The sequence below is a fragment of the Patagioenas fasciata genome, chromosome 1 (genome assembly GCF_037038585.1).
Source record: "Patagioenas fasciata isolate bPatFas1 chromosome 1, bPatFas1.hap1, whole genome shotgun sequence".
NCBI classification, from domain to species: domain Eukaryota; kingdom Metazoa; phylum Chordata; class Aves; order Columbiformes; family Columbidae; genus Patagioenas; species Patagioenas fasciata.
Genome location: NC_092520.1, coordinates 72988055 through 73008480, shown reverse-complemented (window position 1 = coordinate 73008480; position 20426 = coordinate 72988055). Strand labels below are relative to the sequence as shown.

Genomic DNA, 20426 nt, shown 5'->3' with positions numbered 1-20426 from the left:
AATAAGTCTTTTATGGCTTTGTGATGTAGCACTCACAGTGGTGCTGTTGACTTACACCTTCCAGGTACAACTCTTAATTTCATTCAGCAGTCTTGAATCGAGACATCTTTGTACTGAATTGACAAGTCTGCATAAGTTAATCTCTCCTAGGAAAAGGCCCACTTACTATTGGTGGAAATATGTTTGATAGGTAAGTTAAATAGAATTCAATTTTGAAAGTTTTACCAGGGCTTTTTTTTCTTTACTCAAGACACATTATCTTAATTCATAAAATCAAATGAGCAAGGCAAAAGCAGCGCTGTGCCAAAGACACGGTATTGGTCATGACACGCCAGGTGTTTTTAAAGCAATTTGTACCTCAGTATAAGCACAACATCTCTGGTTCCTTCATGCCTCTACTCTCCAGATCTCAGTATGCTTCCCTGATCAATCTGACCTAACGGTCTCCTAATAGCTAGAACAAACTGTTTCAAAATCACACTGAATTTTTGTCTGGAGTCATGCTTCCTGCTGGTATCAGCAGGTGACAAAAGGGGATAACCTCGTGGGACATGCCACAACAAGGAGCAACTAATGATGCTTTTACTCCTTTTACTAACTTTGTTATGTCAGGCTAGATCTTCATCCAGGCCTCTCACTTCTGTTTCAGCCTCTGCACAAGAGGGTATAATGCGGCAGCAGCATAAAAAAAAAGTCCAATAAACATTTCATATACCTAGAGGGGTATTCTCCAATGGGGGAACTGAGGAACACATCTACAAAATCTTCTTGAAAAGGCACATTCATGCAAGTTCTGGCACAAGGAGCAGACCAACAGCATAGCTGTGGCACTGGCACAAAAGGCAGTGAAAGGAGATTGCTAAAACTTTTATTTTCCACCCTTTTGAGCAAGGCAGATTCCATCTGCTGGGAGCAGTTAATCAAAACTGCCATTTCCACTGCTCTGGTTTGGGGAGCAAAATCCCAAATGACCAGACAAACATTGCAGAGCTGCTCAGAGTTAACAACAATAACTGCTCGAGCTCAAGCAGCAGCTTCCAGGGATACTGTTCAGGGGGTACAAAAAAAGATGTGAGATGTGTTTAAAGCTGTGGTAAGATGAAAAAGAGGTTTGGGGTTTATAAACAAAGACTTAGACAGCCTCTGGAATAATAGAAAGAGGAAGATTTGTTTGAAGACAGGTTTTCCCTGTGGAGGCATTTGAGGACAATGTACACGTCAAGAGAAGAGGTTCTTGCACAAACCTCTGGGAGATAATGGGCAAACTGTAAGCACTATTTGCTAGACTGTGTACACTGACTCACTGAAATACATACCTCGTTATTCTCCTTTTACTAACATTTTTATCAGATACTTCATGAAGAAACAAAATTAGTGACAATTGCACTGTGACTTAACCACTCAGATGACATATCATTTCCAGAAAGGAAAAAAGAAAGAGAAGAAGAAAGAGGCTCCTGTGGTCCGTGCAGAGCCAGAAATCCTGAGTTCAGCTTTGGCAGCAACTCCCATCAGGGCTTTCCAGAGGGCTGCATGGAATTACAATTTCAAAAGGACTTAAAAGGTTTAGGAGTGTGTCTCATTGTTAAAAGTGATTTAGACTAATAAGCTTAAGTATTGCTAAATGTACTGTTTCATGTCCAGTCCAGTGAGGGGTAGGGCTCTCCCACAGCTGCTGGCAGATTTAGATGCAAGGGTCTCAAATACTAGAACTCTGTTTCTACGGCTTTCTGATGGAGGCGACTGGCCCCAACCAGGAAAAGCAGCCAGGGACATGCACCTCACCCAACAGGTCAGCATAAAGCATTGATGGTACAAGACTGTACTAACAGGCTGAGCAGCTCCCCTTCTGCTGCTTGTGGCACAATTATGAAGCAGAATTAAAGGAAACAGTACCTTCTGTGGCTGCACTCAGGTTCACCAGAAGCCCATCTGTCAAAGGCCACAAGCTCCTGAGACACTTGTAAAAGCAGACATGGGTGTCCTTGACAGTAGTATCCAGCCTTCCTGTGGCACATTCCCTTTTCTTGCTCTTATCTCTGATTTCTTCCTTATTTCTTTCTTGTTTTACTGTGGAGGTTGTTTTGTTTTGTTTTGTTTTGTTGGGGGGCGGGAGGAAGGGGGGCAGGTAGGGCGCACAGGATACTAATCAAAGGAATTAAAGTGCTTTATTATTTTCAAATTATTTTATTTATTTTAAAAAATTCAGATGTACCACGGTATACTTGACCTAAATTCTTCAGTGCTTTTCCTATATTTTGCAAGTGACTGGAAATAACTCCTAAATGTGTAAAATTTTGAAAATGAAACATGAAAATTATAAGCCTATTCACAAGCTGCAGTGTTTACTTTCTGAAAAGCAAGTTGACAGATTTTCTGATGCTTTGTTTTCTATTGACAATAAGTCGCCACACCACAGAAATAAGGGCTTGAAAGGGGAAGAGACATTTCATGTCACTTAAAAGTTTGTGGACCTTTATGTGGAAGGGTGGGGTAAGTAGGAGTGCAATTGTGGCCTAATAGCTATATTAGGTAGATGTTTCTGCTAAAATGTTTAGAATTAAAGGAGTTTTAAAATTAAGCTTTCTAATAACACATATAAACCAGTGTTTTGATGCCCTCTAGCTTTGCAGGTTTTTCTCAGTACCTATATAAAACCAATGAACTGTGTTTAAACAAACCCTAATCTCCTAAAAAATGCCCTGTATTCAATCATAAATCGAGTACCAAACCGTGATGAATATGCTGCACCAAGCTGCTTGCTTTTTCAGGATAGCTGGAAAAGGTATATAAAACCTAAGCCGAGCCATTCAGCTCACACATGGCCCACAAATAGATCATGGCACCAAGTTCTACCTGCTCAAGCTTTTTGTTGGGTGAAGAGTTCACTTTTTACCCAAAGCTGCATTTAAGTCAAGAGAAATATTGTATGAATTAAGGGCTGAGTAAGAAATGAATATGGACCCTTACTTCTGGCCAGATATTAGTACCATATAATTCCTTTGCCATTGCAATTCTAACCCACTATGTTGTCATTTGTAGCTCATCTCAATACAAGTTGCCTAGTAAACAAATTTAGGAGCACACATGCATTAATAAGAATGCAGCCTCAGGTAAGTTTGGGTTTGGTTAATGGAACAGCACTTCTCCTCAATTCGCTTATGTTCACCAAACCTGTCAGTGAAACAGATCCAGAGCTCAGGGGAAAGGATGAGAGGTCTGTGCTGCATGGTCTTTGCTCATCACACGCCTTTGCCTTTGTTCAGAAAGCCAGGGAACCTTATTACTTCTGAAAGTATGTTTTCTTTTTTCTGAGCTTTAAGTGGATGGCAGTTATGACAAAGCCCATCAGGGTTGCTGCTGTGCCAGTAACCACATAGGCAATTCCCAGGAATGGGTTACTTCCTCCGCTCCATACCACGGTTGAAAGAATCACATGCTTCCTTCCCTTGAATTTGGTAACAGGGAAATCTGATAGAAGGATGTTAAGGTTTCACTGACAAAGTTAACATTATTCACAGGAGGAGAAAAATGAGTGCTAAGTGCTCAAAAACCTTTCCAAGGCATAAAGAGTCTAGAGATCTGCATTTGCTGCAAAACCTCCTTTAACTGATCTGTAATTTCTCTTACTCTTGGTCCAAAAGCTCAGCAGCAGCTGATTGTAAGAAATCCACTTATTTTAGATACAGTCTCTGTGTAAACATGGAAATAGTTTTTTTAACATAAATTTCAGATTCATAATTTATGTAACTGCTACTGTGATAATCTGCTATGAAAACTCAGTTGAAAATGAGCCTTTTGGGCAGCTTATCATGATGATACTCCACATACTCTCACTGAGGGGAAGTGCTCACCTCTACCTAATGCTTTGTCTACCCAGGATAATATATGATTTTACCTTTTATCTCTCCACATTGAAACTTTCAGAATAGAACTACGCTACAACATTTAAAATCATAGCTCTGTCAGCTGAGAAATTTATAGTCATCTTGCCATAACTCCTGCTGACAAAACAAGAGCTTTAGTCAGCAAAGTTCACGCTGTTCAGCATGAGAGTGCATTTTCACCAGCACAAAAGCTCCTGTCAGCACGTGGCCCAAATCTGCCAGAGGGCTCTGCTGGCACAGGCATCCTGCACAGCTCGCAACAGCAGGGATACCTCTGGCACTTCTTGCACCCCAGTAAGGGCGTCAACACATCTCATTAGGCCATTATTAAATATTTCAGCTAAAACAGCGTCTTCAACCATCTCTTCAGGTTCCCAGTCTTCAGTTTTAACCTTTGTGTAAAGCTCCCATGTGCTGTCTCCAGCTAAAACTAGCCCCCTCGGAAATAAAATCCAAAGTCACATGCTGCCATTTCTGTTTAACTCCATCTGCATGGGCTAAAGAAAACCCATTTGTAGTGTCTCATCAGCCTCAAAACTAGGTCTTTTCACAGTGACTTAGTCTGGAGCGCTTTGCTCAGTTTCGCTGTCATTTTACTACACAAATCCCATCCACTTCCATCTCTTTATAACTATCTAATAGTTCTGGATAATCAGAAAGGATACTATAGGAAATATGAAAAGTGTAATTCCCTGCTGGGAGGCCATCCACAAACTGCCTCACCCGCTCGACACGACGGTAAAGATTTCTGAATGTAGCAAAGGCTGACACTCGCATCCAGATTATGAAGTCATCATTTACATAACCATTGTTCCTTTCTTCTTCCTCGTCTAACAAATATACGGGTTTCTGCCAGTAAGGAGGTCTTGCTGTCCCTGATGAAAAAGAAAGAAACCAAGAAAGACATGCTGTCAGGAAAAACAGCGCTTGGTGACTAACTTCTGGGCCTAATCACAACGAACACAGCGTATGAAATATGAGAGACATAAGACTCTGCCCAGTATTGAAATATTATATATGGTAGATAACACTTTTCACCCAGGCATCTCCACTCACGTTAAACACCAATTAACAGAGTTTAACGGTACCCAGCAGTTGCTCCACATTGGAAACTTCAAGCACAGGAAAACCAAAGTGACTCGCGCAAATGAAAATACCGTTTATTCTGGATTCTTGCCTCTTCAGCAAGCAACATGCTCTCTATAATGTGGAACCTGCCTTCATTTTTATACATTAATTTATTCCTGTACAACCAGAAAGGCACCTTTTTGCAGTTTAAGGTACAGCTTATGATATTTAGAATCTGTCATATGAAAACCAGTTAGATAATTAGCTCTTGCATATTGCATCCAGCACAGCACTGACCTGATCCAGAATAGGGAGCTTTTAGTCCCCCTTCAATACAGATCAACCATAACAAGGAAATAGCCCCAGGAAACAGCTGTTTGAAAGACCTAGTGACTATGGTGGCCTCACTTATCTGACAACTGCTTAAGAATCTGCAAAGGCATGAAGAAGGAAAGACGTGACATGCAATTCTCCTTCACAGATGTTTTCAATAGGAAAAAATAAATTTACTCTAACTTTGCTTCCTCTGGACGGATTAAGCATTACAAGAAACTCCACAGGAGGGTGTTGACATGGGCTAACTTTGGTCTCCCAAAACTACTTTCTTGCAATTTCTATGATACTGTGTTCTGTTCTGTCACCCTCTAGAGCTGCTTTTCCAACCTGCTTTTGGAGGTACTACTCCCAAAGGCAATTCATCTCAGAATGAGAGACCCCCACACATGTGGGAGGCAAGGTAGGGAAGCCATTGAAAAATAAGGAATACCAGTGGAACTGTTCTTACCTTCAAATGCAGAAGAGAGATTGTATGATACTGGATTGCGAAATTTCACATTTTTATCTGTCCACCAACTGTTTCCAGTCTTCAGCAGTGGTACTTGAACAACAGATGAGTTAAGATTGTAAAAAAGATCAATAGTATCTGCAGGGATTACAAGAAGCAAGACTTAGGAGTAAAAGGCAGTCATTCTAATTCCCCAGCATTTAAAAATCTTGCTATCCCTAGTTCTCTGCAGGAGCATTCTGTCCCACAGTCAGGGCTCCAGAGCAATGTGGGCCACTGGCCTAGGTCTGAGCTCAGCCCAGTAAATCAGACTTCCAAGGGAGCAGAGAGGTGCACAGGCAGACAAAAATCAAATGGATCTAGAAGTTACTGAATGCAGCTGCCCCTTTGCAAGTCCTCCAGGGTATGGGTGGCTCAGCTGCTTGAAAACAGATGCTGCATTGCCAAAATCTGCTGCGTGGAACAGGTGAAAAAATGGGTGAGGATGGGACAGACAAAGGGATGGGGTAGAGGAGAAAAGTCTGTAGAAGCGTTTTGCCTTCTTTTCTCCCAAAGAAATCCATTCTGAAATCCACCAGTGTTCATGGCTAGGTGCCCTTGAGGTTTCAGCCCAAATGTACTCACAGGCAGATTATGCCCACTAGGTTACTATAAAAAAAGATCAAACCTGGGATCAAATTGTGTAGGACTATGTATGCTTCCAGCATTCAAAGAACAAAATGCAGCCACACAGATGCAAAGGTCCAAACCAATGTGTAGAACATGTGACCTCCTTCTAAGCACACCACTGTTGGAAGGCTTTCCCAACACTGTACAACAATGTACTTTTTAGCAAGGAAGTACACTAAATCTGTATCATCATTCCTATTTTCACCAGGGACTCAATTCCTAAGTTCTGTTGTATATTCACATTGAAGAGGGTCTTAGTAAATGAAAAATCTTCCTCAGTTTCAAAATGAGGGACAAGTTACTAAACAGCAGGAAGTAGGGCCCCATTTTCACCACAGTAGCACTGCCAAAGAAAACCTTTTGTGGAAGAAAGACAGAGATCTTGCAACATCATGATTCACCTGGATTGGGGTAACGGAATAGTTTCAAGTGGAAATTAGTACGGCAGATGCGGAAGGTACCTACTCACCATTGAACATGCTGTTGGCAATAGCACCACACGGAGCTATGGGTGTCCCATTTTGGTAGGTGGCGAAGGGTGAGCAATAGCTCTTCTCAATCTGCATTCAAGGTCACAGAACAATCAGGCACAGAGCCTGGGGTTTTGTTTTGGTTTGCTGGTGTTAATGTTCTCCTCCCATTCCTTCTTCTGTAAAGCTACTGAATAATTTAGTCTCCAGTACCTTTTGATCACATTAGAGATACATCCAAATGAATGAATTTGTAGTTGAGGAATACCTTCTGTATCACAGTAAGTAAACTTAAGGTCTTCACCGAATTCTGCTGCAGACTTGCGAAGTCCATACTACAAAAACTCATCTGGTGATCTGCTATCGTAATATAGCTACAATTTAAAAAGTTCCAGTGAAACCTTGGCTTACCCTAGAACATCTTATTTTTCCTTCTTTTCAATTTTGACCTGGACTGCTTTAGTGGTGGAGAACAGCAGATACAGTTAGCCACATTACTGCAGTTCTGTGTGAAGAAATGCTGATGGTTGATGACACACTGTGAAAAACAAAAGCCCATCTCAAATTTATCACATCTCTCCTAGGCCGGCTTGTAAGAAACTATAAATCTTGAGGTTTAAAATCAGAAACATTTTCAAGTAACTAATAAACTGTGTAACTGATTGGCACAATAAGCCAAAAGTGGTTCCACTTGGATGCAAACAAACAAGCTGGCTGGACCCTTAGAGAAGGATGGGGAACATGTCTTGAGAGTTACAAGAAACGTTTTATAAAAAGAACAGATCATTATGGCACAATCATCCTATGTACTGAGAAGACAGTGTGTGGACTCTGTGTATATTAAGAAATGCTACTTCTAAGCCAAAGAAAATGTGTTTTACATTTGTAAGTAAAAAAATGGAATGCAATGGTTGCATACTCCAGTTTCCTTATGCAGACCTGCTGCAGGTGATGCTGTCTAGCCTCCTCTTTAGACCTCTAAGTTGCATACTTCAGAATGCTACATGATCACCTATTTCACCATAAACTTCCTCCTGCTTCTTGTCCACTTCCAAAGCCAGATGGCAAAATAAAAGACTCCGAATAACTTAATTCCCTAACCCTATAATAAAAGCACAGGTTAAAACATTTCTGGCTAAGACTGAAAACATGAGAAGGAAAAGCTTTCTGTAAATTTATTTGAAAAAGGCAATGTATTTTTCATCAGTTTCCCTATTAGGTGCAGGTTTAAGAACTGCAACATTGAACTGACATCTTTGATTTATCCCCTCAACCTTCCTCTCTTATTAACTTATTAGACATAATGGCCCTAACAATCATAAAAACAGAGACCAAACACTGAAAATCTGTACCTTCTGTTTATTCCTCCCTAGAGCCATCTTAACACGCTTACAGTTACGCCTAGTTAGCTCTCCATATGGTCAAAGATGTACCTGATGGAAACACTGACAATCTCATAACAGAAAGAAGAAAACTTACATTTACATTTTGACCCAACAACTGTGCATCACTTCTTGATATCACATATCGACGGTGGTTTTGGTAGAAGTTTTGAAGGCCGTAGTACATAAAAACGTCACCCTAGAATTCAAGGATAAATCCCTTCAGTAAGCTGACTTCATGTAGACAAAGAGAAATCCTATTACTTGCTAAAAAAAGAAAGTGGAAGAGAGATCTCAATTCATATTTAAGTGTTGATAACTAAACTCTAAGCCACTACTTCAGCCGACACTGCTAGAATCTAATCTTTACCCCAACCGAGTTTTAGTATTTTGGCACAAAACTAAACATACTTTGAATCACCAAATGAAATCTAAAATAAAAATGTCTTATTACTATTTTATTCAAGACGGCACGGCTGGCCATGAGCCTGCACTGACTATCAACATTTGGTGGAGACTGACACTCATTTTCCATAAAAGAAGGTGCACAAAATACTTTTAAAATACCCATTAGCTCTTAATTCCTTCAGGTTTTTTGAAAAATAAGCTGACTCTCATCAATTAGGTGAACTCTTTAGAAAGTTTAGTCCTGCAATTAAAAGGAAAATGCTAGGCAGGCAAATACAAGCAAGATAAATTATTAAACTATAATCCCCCATTATTCAGTTAAATAAACTTCTCATCTCAAACATCAATGTAATCTGAAGAATTACAGAGTATTTTAACAGCCTCTTCAACACTGAATAACTCTAAAGTGACTCCATAATTTAAATTGCACTGTAATTTTAAGGGATCATTTATGCTGTATTAAGCAAATCTCTCTGGTGGAACATGAAGCATTTTAACAGCCTCAGCAACATGACCTGGAAGTTTAGGACAGCAAATCAAGAATACTTTTCCCAAATGAAACTGCAGAATGACATTGCTAGACTTGAATTATTTCAAGAACACTGGGGATTAACAGCATAATCCTTGTAAAAAAGTTCACTTATGCCAAGTGGTCAGAGCTTTAGATTTCCTTCTCATTTGAGAGTTTAGCAGTGCAGTAACAACTAATCCCAGGCCAGGGGCAAGGGTTTGCTGCTGACTCAGGGACAAGTCACCTCTGCAATCAAACACCATTTCCTTCATCCCCATCTTCTCCTTGGACATCTCTCAACTAGCGACAGAGGTAGCCTGATCTTCATTAACATACCAAAATAAATAGCAAAGGCAAAAGTTTAAAATTTTGAGTATTTCATGTTTTTAAAAAGTACAAAGAAGATTGAGTCGGGAGCTCTACAGAGCAGAATTACTGTATTTTATCGTATGGGGATATAAGTAACAGGAGGTACTAAACGACTTGAGTTGGTTTCTCACATCCACTTACCAACATATCTTCCTTTAGCGTGAAATTAACAGAACAGTGGCATTCCTTATTCCAATTAGAGGTATTTTCACGGAGTTTTGAACACTCTGAGCATTCATTTGAATAATTAATCTGTCAGAGAAGTGAACAAGCAGAGATATTGTAGTAAAGGACATGCACACAGGAGAAAGTTAGTGTTTTAGCTGCAAGACTTCTCAGAGCAGTTGTCTTTTAAGCGACTCGGCGCTGCCAAAAACGTTGTTAAAATTCGACAGAGAATCAGGACTTGGCCTAAATGAACATTCACAAATTTTGTCCCTGGTTTAAAGCTGTTTCAGAGTCTTTTGATGACTGTTGCAGAACCTCCACATCTGCTCCTTGGCAAAGGAGTGCTGAGTGAAGAACACTTCTGCAGCTTGGTCTGGCTGACCAAGTAATGTCTGAGCAGTCCCCACACACATCACGGCCCACCCACCGCTCCTGAACAGCCTGGATGTGGTGCTGAGCGTTGCGTCCAACCAGGAGTCTGTTAACACCGCCACAGGTATAACCAACTGTACCTCCAGGAGATATTTGAACACTAGGGCTCGCTGCGTTTTAAGATTTTGCCCCAGCAAACATGTATGTTCTTGTAGTACCAAACACTATCAAAGGAGTTAGTCTATTTCCCTACAAAAACCCAGGAAATAGCGACAACATTTCAGGTGTTACCAGCCAGTGGCAGTAATTATCATTCATATTTCAGATATTACCATCCAGTTAACCACCCAGTGCTTCCTTTTTTTAGTGACTAGCTGTCTCTGAGGATTTTGACAGAGACACTGTTTGCTGGACCTGAGCCTGAAGCATGAAGCCATTGCTACCATCTTTATCTGGAAGCAAAAATTCAAAGCCTTTTCTCTCCCAAAATAGCCCAGTTTCTGCTTCATAGAATACCTACGAACACCACCCCCAGAACAAACCTGGAATTCCCTGATGCTGTTTGTGGACAGGATGAGGCAGATTCCCACAGAAAGGCAGAACGCGCCTGTGAGAAAGAAGCTGGAGAGCACGGTCGCAATGGTGAGCTGGGGTTTCCAAGCTGGGAGCCTCTGTTGTTTGAATGCGCTGTTATCCGGACATCTGGAAGGATGCGCCCCTGCTTCTCGTGGAAGACAGCTTGTCTTGTTTTTCATTTTCTTCTTGGTGAAAGGAATGAATAATATACTTGTGCAGGAAAGTCTTTAAGCTGAGATACTGTCCTTGCTGTTGGGAGGCTGCATTGTTTGTTCAAACCTGCACTATGGCCAGGAATTACTCATTAACTAGATCTCTCTCTTCCTCATTTTCTACATTTACGTTTGGATCCCCTTCATCAGCTTGTACTAATCTAACGATTGTGTACTTTGCTCAGGGTGTCCGGCTCATGCCTCCTGGAAAAGCAACTGCCCCGCAACTTAGTAGGATTTGTTATGTCTTATTCATTTGCAGCGATACTGCTCGAGATACTGGAATTTCTGTGTAATTTCAGATGTATTATTGCTTCTCCCTTCACTTCCATAGCTGGCTAGCTAACAGGCATGGCATATGATGATAGGAGCTCTACTACAATTGCACTGGATGCCACTGGAGAGGACTTCAGGTGCTGAGACAGCACCAGACAGAAAACATTGCTTTGGAAGACCAAATCAATTTTCTCAACCTACTACATTCATTGCTATTGATTCAGACGCAATTCAAAGCTGTAAAAAAGTTATATTTTTTTAATCACAAAATGGAAACACATTCTCCAAATATCTGATTTGGATGAACGGCTTTCCAAGATGCTGATGTTTTACTCAACCTTTATTAATCTTGTCCTCTGAAAAAAGTCCATCTGTTACCTACTATCCACAAAGACAAAAGAATCATCCAGAGATCACCTTGTTTTAATTTAAATGGACAAACAGAAGAATATTTTTGGCACACTTCAGAAGTTTAACCAAAATAAAGTCTCAATACAATAGATAGATAGTTTATTATTCAATAGCAAAAAATAACATTTGGCCAGTTCTAGAAGAGAGGGGTGAAAAATACCTTTTTGACAAATTACTGAAACTCATATAGTATTTTCAAAGACCGTCAAAGGCAAGAACTAGATTACCACTCTCATGAAAGAAGTGAATATCTCCTTTGGAACAGCAGAGGGAGATAACAGAGAACTGAGTTGTACAAAGACTTTCACACCCAAGTTTTCTCATCTTCAGAGTCTTAAAAGTGACATATAGTAAATCGAGCAGGCAAATGCAATATAACTCTAGTTTCAGTAACACACTGTTCTGCAATAGAAATAATGACGAGACTAAAACCAAAACAATTATTTTATTATTAAAAGGAAACAAAGAAAAAGTTGCAATGTGCATTCTTTCTGTATTGATAGACCTCTGAAAAGCCAAAGTTCTTGATTCCATCATCTGTTAATCACTTTCACTGCAGACAAAGTAACAGTAAAATGCAGCTGCAAATGACTTCCTTGTTGGTAAAAACATTAAAAGAGTCCCAGCTTCACAGATCCCTCTCTGCACAGCTTTATAATACTCGTCTCCAGTAGGTCAATTGTTTCTTTCTTTATCTGAAGAAAACAAAAATCAAAGCAAGCATCAAAAGTTACTCATAATGCTTTGGCTAAATACCATTATTTATTTACTCAGGCACCTTACTACAGGACTAGAAATTAAATAAGTAGTTCTCATACATGGTCGTGAGCTCCAGAACATTTTGATTTTGTAAAATATCTAGCATTTGCTCTGCAGTCCTAAAGTACAACTGTGATTCGTAAAGTCCCATCTAACATGACCCCAGAAAAGCTGTAATCTGCAGGGAGTTGATGAAGCCTGCCACAGCAAGAGATCCATCCTGGGCTGCAAAATCCCTACGTGACTTTCCAGAGTATCAACTGGTATGAAGCAGTCCATGGGAAGCGTGTTGTTTGTGTCTGAGACACCTGAATGGAAGCCAGCATGAAGGTCAGGTCTACATGTGCTGTATGCAGTGTACTTTGGTTTATAACACGGACATGCCTGTAGTTTATTACTTGTCAAAGATAAAAGACAAATGTATTCGAGAGTAACTAACTGACTACATATTTCAGCAGGAACACAAGATTCTCTATCATCATGGTTAGTCCGGAGTCTCCTTATAGCTCTCTCCTCCCATTTACATATAACTTATTTGCAAATTTTCTCTCAGGATTATATCCTTCTGTGCCTCCCTTTTGTACAGGAATAAATCATGTGAGAAAGCCTGGCCAATCCCTATTCCCCACTGTGCTACGTGAGGGTGAAAACAGTTGTTTTTCTATCACAAGTCCATTTCTTATAAACATTTTTACTTTCATGATGCTTGAAACTTAAACTTCCCGTATTTTAAAACTTCCTCAAGGCTCAGTGTTTGTATTATTTGCAGACTATACAATATTGTTTTTTGTTGAAAAAGCTTGAATCTTACATAGAAGTAATTTGAGGAGTTGAGACAGTTCTGTATTGTCATCAACCTATATACACCAAGCTTTCAAAGCAGGAAGCTTGTCCTTTGGTCAGATCCTAAAGTACAAAATCAATTTTTATTTTAACCTTTATGCTTTAGTATAACTCCAGAATCTGATAAACTCATTTACCCCTCCTCTGGCTTCTTTGTGAGCTTTCTTTTTATTTCCTTCTCTCCGTTGTTTGGGATGAATGATGTGGGAGACACAAAAACAGGGAAAAAAAAATCCAACAACATTAACTAATGAGATGTTGAGGCAACTGAGAGAGCAGTGAATCAGGGCACCATCCACTATGTGGATATGATGGGTTACAGCACTACCATGGAAGATTCATGTGTTTCTAAATTAATATATTTATGAGAATGTATCACTGTGTACATAATTCTTCACTGAACATCAGGTGAGTACAAACAACAGTAAGTAGAATGGACACGTGTTTCCATCTGTTCTTGCTTACTGGTGTAATTGCAATGAAATTTAGTAATGCAGCACCTTAAATATGCAAAGAAATTATTGATAACTGAGATTTGCATTGAAAACAGGTCAGTATGCATAATTCCTAATTTTAAGGGTACAATTTTGCCTCCACAACTAGTAAGGGATGAAAGAAATTAGTACATCAAACTGCCAACTCTCTAAATGACATTTTTGGTATGATAATTCCTTTCTTCGTTGAGAAAACTTATGACTATTCATAGCAAGTATTTGACCATGTTTATACAACAGTAAGATCCTCTGCTCACTGAGACTGTATTCCATATTTCAAGCCTGAAAGGTGCCAAAACACTCCATTAGTTTCTACTGTGTTAAGATGCCTTATCTCCAAAACATTATTTGGATATCTTTTATTTCTGACTTTTCTTATAAATAACTTTCATGAGTCTGTGTGAGGTCTGCAGCAGAACAAATAGCTGCAAGATGTTCCACTTACATAGCTCAAGATGTCAAAAAACCGTTCTGTGTGTTGTGTTACCTAAGTCAAATGCAGGTTAGAAGACGTTTCTGTAATCACATGTTCATTATTCTGTAATCACACATAAATATCTATTCGTTATTCTAATACTATATGTGAAGGTGGAACATTCTTACTTGATTTTAACTTGAACTAAGCCTTAACATTTTGATGTTAAGATAGCCTTAAGATTTTACCTTAATAAAATACATCCGGAGTCTCAATTTTTGGCCTGCATTCCTAGAGAAATACTGTGATGTTACCTACAGTGAGCTGAAAGGGATAGTTCAGGTTTACAATAGCCCCAAATTAAATAATAGCAGCACAACCTTCAGTTGTTTTGAGGTGGATCATCCGTAGTCTACTGTACGTACATTTACTTCAACCAGCAGCTTTTGTACTGTTATGTCTGTGAATTAGCGTTCTCTGCTCTTTAAAAACTTACAGGTAAGTACAAGTACCATACAAAAAAGCCCTATGGATTTTCCACAAAAGGGAGCCTCCTTGCCTCAAAAAGCAAAGCGGGCTTTTTTTGCTACTTCATTTCTGCAATGTATATTTTTGCGACGCGCTTTATCCGAGATTATTAGGAACACGTACCTTTGTGTATGTGAGACTGTAAAATAGAGCACATACAAATATATAGACAAGTGCAGAGAAGGATTAACAATTAATAATTTGTTTCACTTGTGAAACAGCTTAATGTCTATATGCAAAAAATGTCCTTCTTCCCCGGAGATTCTGCATATCGGCCTGCTCTAAACGTGCAAAAAAATGGAAGCACTGCAGGAAATTGGAAGCTTTATAACAACAACTAATAGAGGAATCTGCCTTTTTCACTCTCTGCTGGTTAGATACCAGCTGATGCCCCACAGCATATGGGAAACATGGCTTCTCACAGCAATAAATGTGAAAGCTGGATTACAGAATTGAAAAGAATAGTGAATTATCTTAGAAGGAGTCGAATAGTCTACAAATGATGGATGGCTCTACAGAGTTTGTACCCTATCTCTTGCCAAAAAAAACCCCAAAAAACAAAAGCTGCTGCAAAGTTTTATTTAGTTTTTGAGGAAACTTTTACACAAAGTCTTCTTACTGAGAGAACTTCCTGGGAACAGGTAAAACAACCATCTAGCGTAAACAGGAGAAGAGAAATTCATACCACAACCATGGAAGCTGCAGCTGTGACTTGCAACAAAAAAGGAAAAAAACTTTCTCAGAAGGTAATTTTGAGACCTGAGAGTACACACTTAACAGTCCAATGTTGACTTCTTTGTGTTTCTAGACCACTGAAGTCTGCTTTACAGAAAGAAAACCTTACTGACCAAGATCTGAGCGCTAGAATCAAAAGTAATGAATATACAGAATATATACAGGTGCTTATACGATACCTCGGGGATATCCATCATTCTCCTTAGTTTCTGATCTCTCCAATTCCAATCCAGAATAATATATTTTGTGGAGTTCAAGCACAGGCCATCTAAAAAGGCAACACAAAAAAGATAATTTGACATGTGCTTATCAAAATGATTATTGGCTTTTACGTCTTTTGCTGTCTGTTTCCAAGGAAAACTAATCTTCGAACATTTAAGTACTATATTTTCTGCTTGGAAAACTAATGCACTGACACTGCAAACTCCCTTAACCACATAATCCCATAGCTTTTTGGAAGACAAACACATAAGCAGAACAACTACTGTTGCCAGGTTTGTCAAGAGCTAACATCCTGCCAGAAAATAATTCCTCAAGCCTCCTCTTGATGAAACCGCAGGAGCTGAATTTCCACAGCTGATGAGGAGCTGGTAAGTCACAAGGACCCCAGTCTGAAAACTCTTGTTAATGGGAACTGACAGTGTTTAGCAATTTACAGGACCGGGTGCTATGTGAATGTGAGTCAGGTCAGTGGTGCTGCTGAAGAATTCCTTTATTCTCCAAATAAATGGTGGTGAAAGAAGAAAAAGGTCCTTTCTGAACAGGCCCTCCAGCTGTTCTCCTATTTTTCTCTGGTCTTCTACATGATGCCTACAATTTTTCTTATCAGTTTGTCTCCTCTCCTTTCTCTAGTGAGCTAGCACTGCAACACCAAGGTATCAAAAAAGGAGTAGACCTTAGGAGGAAACTATACATCTTGTGTCCCTGCCATAAGCTGCCTCCACCTAACATATTAATGTGCTGATATGCGGAGCATTAATGATTTAATGTTGGTGGGGGGCAGAGGAAGCAAGAAAATTATGCTACTCCTGTACCCTTTCAGAAGGAGTGGTAGAGTCCCAATCCACAGCCAGTCTCTGTCCAAGAAACCACGGTCAGAGCAAGGCAGTTTTTAGAAAGAGGAATAGAAAGGGTCATCTTGTCATTTTGTTGTTTGCTTTTCTTTGTGTACATAATATCTACAGAGTAATTAAAAGTACTCAAAATTTGGGAAAAGGAGATTTATACAGAATAATTAATTTTGTTACAGGCAAATCAGAAATAAAATCAAATCAGCCAGGAAATCTTTCATCCACCCTCACTAAAGTTTTAAAGTTTACACCGAACTCAGAGTGACATATGATACAACGACTTCTGCCATTATTTCCTTTAGATTTACTTGCAATGTTTGGTTTCCTAGAGCTTTAAATCTTACATCATGGTTTTGCAATCACTTTCAAGTCACCATAAATCAGTATTCCTGCCAAAAGAGGAAGTCCCCCGCCTCTGCCTGCTCATTACCTGATTCTGTGTGCACACCGGTTTTGTTTTAATTGGGATCACTTCTAATTGGGATCAGTTCACTGAGCTGCCAAACAGACTCGGGCTTTCACAAGCAGCAGGAATGGGGAATAAGCGGGCACTGATTGGGCGGGTGGGTGGGGATGTATTACTATGCCTTGCTCTGGTAATACTGATTTATGCCAGCCTGAAGTGATCATAAAATCAGCTACTAGAACCTTGACCTGATTTCACTGACACAGTAGAAGTGGAGAAACAGAACCGTACAGTGCAGCACTCAAATCCACAGATTCATGTCAATCTAAGCACTTCAAAAACAACTGAAGTCTTGCTTCTCATGAGACCAAGTACAAGATACTTATGGAGAAAACACCTCCTTGACTCCTACCTTGCTCCACTAGTGCTTTTACTCTCCCAGGAGTTCCAACCCCGATGTGGAACACGCCTTTCTCCAACATGTTCATCTGTTCTTTTATCTAATTTGAAGAAAGACAAACCACAGTAAAACCATGATTCTTTTAAAGTTAATTCTCAAAAAGCTGGAAATAAATTCAAAATCTCATAGTATCTCTTGCTAGAATACCACCAAGCAACAAATGCTCTTCATGTTTCAAACTGTCAAACTGATGTATCTGGGAGAAAGTTTAAGAAATGTCACAGCCAGCTGGGCATCACACTTCTCTAGAAGTTGAGTCATTTTCAACTTTGAAAACCTGCTACCGCACCAACTATTTTTGGAGGTGAGAACAGCATGCTTCCTTCAGCATTTAAACAAATTCTCTGGAAATGTCTGGAAAACTGACAAAGTTGAATTAGCTCTAAACTCCTTCAAGATGAAGAGAGCAGAAAAGGGTGAAATAAAGCAAGTGACATTTGCATGTTTGACAGCATTTGTATCAAAGGCCAAATGTCCACTCATTACCCAACATCCTTCTATTTTGTGCTCTCCAACAGGTATGGATATTGGGTATCCAGGTGTCTCATTGGCAGAATGCAAACATGGGTGCTGCTACAGTTTGCTTTTACAAACCTCTGTGTGTGAGCCTTCTATTTAGAGAGGCAAAAGCCATTTGAATGAGCACCTCACAGGAATGTGGAACATCTTTAAAACAGATCATATGCATAAGCATTTACATTCTGCATAAGATTGCACCAGAGTTATTTGAGATGGTGTCTGGCTAGATACCTCAAACTGCAACAATGGGTTTCCAAAGGAAGCATTACCTAAAGAAAGGAACATTATATGAACACTATATGAAAGGCACTATTGCTAAATGCTTTAAAAAGAAAATGGTACGGCACTATTTAGCTGTTTAATTGTTCTATCAAAATTCCCTTGCTGCTCTCTTACCTTTATGTGTTTTGCAAACAACTTGAGAACTCTGCAGTCTCCTTTAAATGCTGTCATTGACCTAGCAATAAAAAAAAATGAAAAAGGAATTGCAAGCATTAGGGTTGAGATTAAGACCACACAGGAGGAAAGCAAAACTAACTGGCATTTCTCAATGTGCTTGAGGCACACCGTCCCCCAGTGACCCTTGCTCGTCTTTGAACACTATGTACATTCTTGTTTGCTACTTGATCAACAGTGATCAACAACTGGACAAACACAATAGAAGATATCAGTAGGGGGCAATATTGTTTAGACAGCTTTTCAGATAATGTTTAATAATTATGGCCTGTGCTTTCACAGCTAACTTAATTCAAAACTGACTAACCACCAAATTCTCACTCAAAAATATCTCAGTTCCGGAGATACAGGCATGAATGAACATGTGTGTGCATGCACAAAAGGAAAGATCTGTGTATGGACCAATCTATATTTCACAGAGTCTTCCTGCAGTGTTGTTGCTGGGAAAACTTCGGCTGCCACAGTCTTTACTGCTGAGATTGCATAAATTCCAGTTAACCAAAACTATTTTGTCGGAAAACCTGACTTGTTTTTCTGACATCCCATTTTGGCACAGAGTTGACAACTGCGTGTTCTGTATTAATCAAGCTGGAGACAACATATTCAGTATTTACCCAATGCCATTTAAGACAGTTTTCTCTGTGTGTTTTTGCAGTGCACCAAATTTTCAATTTTCTCTTGTGCAATGCTAAAGGTTTATATACAAGTACATACATAAACCATTTAAGCCTTAGATGGTAACATTGGCATGCAGGGGCTAAGCACATCTGCTGTATCTATGTGTCTGTCTGTGGCATGGAGTCAAACTTCCCAGCTGTCCATCCCATGTTGTACTGACAGTCAGAGGAAGTGGGGTCAACATGCAAAAGACAACCATGACATTTGTGAGGCAAACATTAGTTCATCAAAGTCACCAAGCCTTCTGGAGTGAGAAAGGAGGAGGATAGAGAAGGGAAAAAAAAGAGGGCAGGGAACACTGAAAATTGTTGGCTCTGCACAGCAGTTTTGCCAGCCTGAGTCAGCTGAGAACAAGGACACAGACCTGGGGGCACTCAGGCCAGATACATGTGTTGGCACTTGCAGCCCTGAAAGCCACGTCCTCATTGCCTTTGGTGCAAACTCAGGACTTCTAGCTGTGGATCCTGATGCTTTATGGGTTTACTCTATTTCCAAGCATAATGTGTTGTGTGTTTCCCCCAAATTGATTACACTTTATTCTTGGTTTTTAACATAATAGCACTTCCATGCAACTAAAGTACTGCTACTTCATTCTAAAACCAAACACCACACTCCCACAGTTTAAAGAAGCAAGGGACATTGCATCAGTTTGAGTCAGTGAATTTGTTGGCTAGCAGAGGACAGTGTCCCAGTTTTGCCTTTATGTCTGTGGTTCCAAGACAAAACCTCTGACTGACTGCCAACCTCAACATAACATTTGCTATCGACATACTTGATGAGTTCCAAGGAACGAAGGGCAGAACTGCAGATAACCAGCATCACCACTGACTTCTTCTCCTTGTGGCTTTTACGGAGTTTTGCCCACTTAGGACAGACTGCAATGAAAAAGCCCGTGTACACACACAGAGAAAGTACCACATGCCACAATTTAAAATTACAAATAGAGTACATGATGAGTGGTAGCCAGCAGCAAGAACACACATGCTGTCTCCTATGAGGTCTGGATCTCTGGCAACACTTTTACATTTAGTCATGGCTGAGCAATTGGAAAGAAAATGCCCAAAATAAATAAAATACAGAAATATCACATAACTGAACAAATTAGATAAGCATTAAAAATCAAAATTTTGTAAGATGACAAGCCTATTGTCTTCATTTGCCACATATGGCGACCTGTATCAGAGAATACCAATCGAAAATAAATGTTTACCAGACCAGAAGTTCTATACAAATATAAAAGAAAATAAAAATTCTCTTAGTTCATGTCAGCAGACAGCTGCAGGATTTTTACTATAAGATAATACATACACCTACTGATGAAACCACAATAAATTACTGACATACAATCCCTAGCAACTAAAAGAAACTCTAGAACATTTTGATAGAGTAAAAAAGAGCCAGAAAAACAAGACCCATCATGATAAAAAAGAAAAAACTAGTACTTCCTAATTCAAAATATTTTGAGGTACAGATAAAAACTGCAACAGTATAGTATTAACA

At 39.6% G+C, this 20426-nt stretch overlaps 2 protein-coding genes across 5 annotated transcripts in view; both read right to left on the bottom strand.

Annotated features, from left to right (window-relative positions):
- Positions 1-2149: 2149 nt before the first annotated feature.
- Positions 2150-10979, bottom strand: LOC136107829 (cell cycle control protein 50C-like). 2 transcript variants are annotated; one of them, XM_071808830.1, is made up of 7 exons: positions 10631-10979; positions 9690-9800; positions 8358-8459; positions 6878-6968; positions 5740-5832; positions 4553-4762; positions 2150-3471 (listed from the first exon to the last, which is right to left on the bottom strand). In XM_071808830.1, exons 1-7 carry the CDS (start codon positions 10841-10843, stop codon positions 3284-3286), a joined length of 1008 nt encoding a protein of 335 aa, XP_071664931.1. In that variant the 5' UTR covers positions 10844-10979; the 3' UTR covers positions 2150-3283. The 2 variants fall into 2 exon arrangements, with proteins under 2 accessions (XP_071664931.1, XP_065705245.1); XM_065849173.2 differs by having other exon boundaries at positions 5740-5877; positions 10631-10978.
- Positions 10980-11989: 1010 nt separating this feature from the next.
- CMSS1 (cms1 ribosomal small subunit homolog) overlaps positions 11990-20426 on the bottom strand; it is a 246431-nt gene continuing 237994 nt past the window's right edge. For all 3 annotated transcript variants that reach the window (XM_065829335.2, XM_065829334.2, XM_065829336.2), the window contains 5 exons: positions 19699-19801; positions 18189-18249; positions 17226-17313; positions 15517-15605; positions 11990-12258 (listed from right to left, as the gene is read on the bottom strand). In XM_065829335.2, coding sequence (XP_065685407.2) covers positions 12175-12258; positions 15517-15605; positions 17226-17313; positions 18189-18249; positions 19699-19801 — 425 coding nt within the window. In that variant the 3' untranslated portion in view covers positions 11990-12174. The remainder of the gene's footprint in view (positions 12259-15516; positions 15606-17225; positions 17314-18188; positions 18250-19698; positions 19802-20426) is intronic.

Excerpts from the sequence above, each read along its gene's own strand:
- LOC136107829 (XM_065849173.2), bottom strand. The coding sequence starts at position 10,843 with ATGAAAAACAAGACAAGCTGTCTTCCACGAGAAGCAGGGGCGCATCCT. Across the intron at positions 8,460-9,689 it reads CGCTAAAGGAAGATATGTTG|GGTGACGTTTTTATGTACTA; the intron begins GTAAGTGGATGT and ends CTTGAATTCTAG. Across the intron at positions 5,878-6,877 it reads TGCCAACAGCATGTTCAATG|ATACTATTGATCTTTTTTAC; the intron begins GTGAGTAGGTAC and ends TAATCCCTGCAG.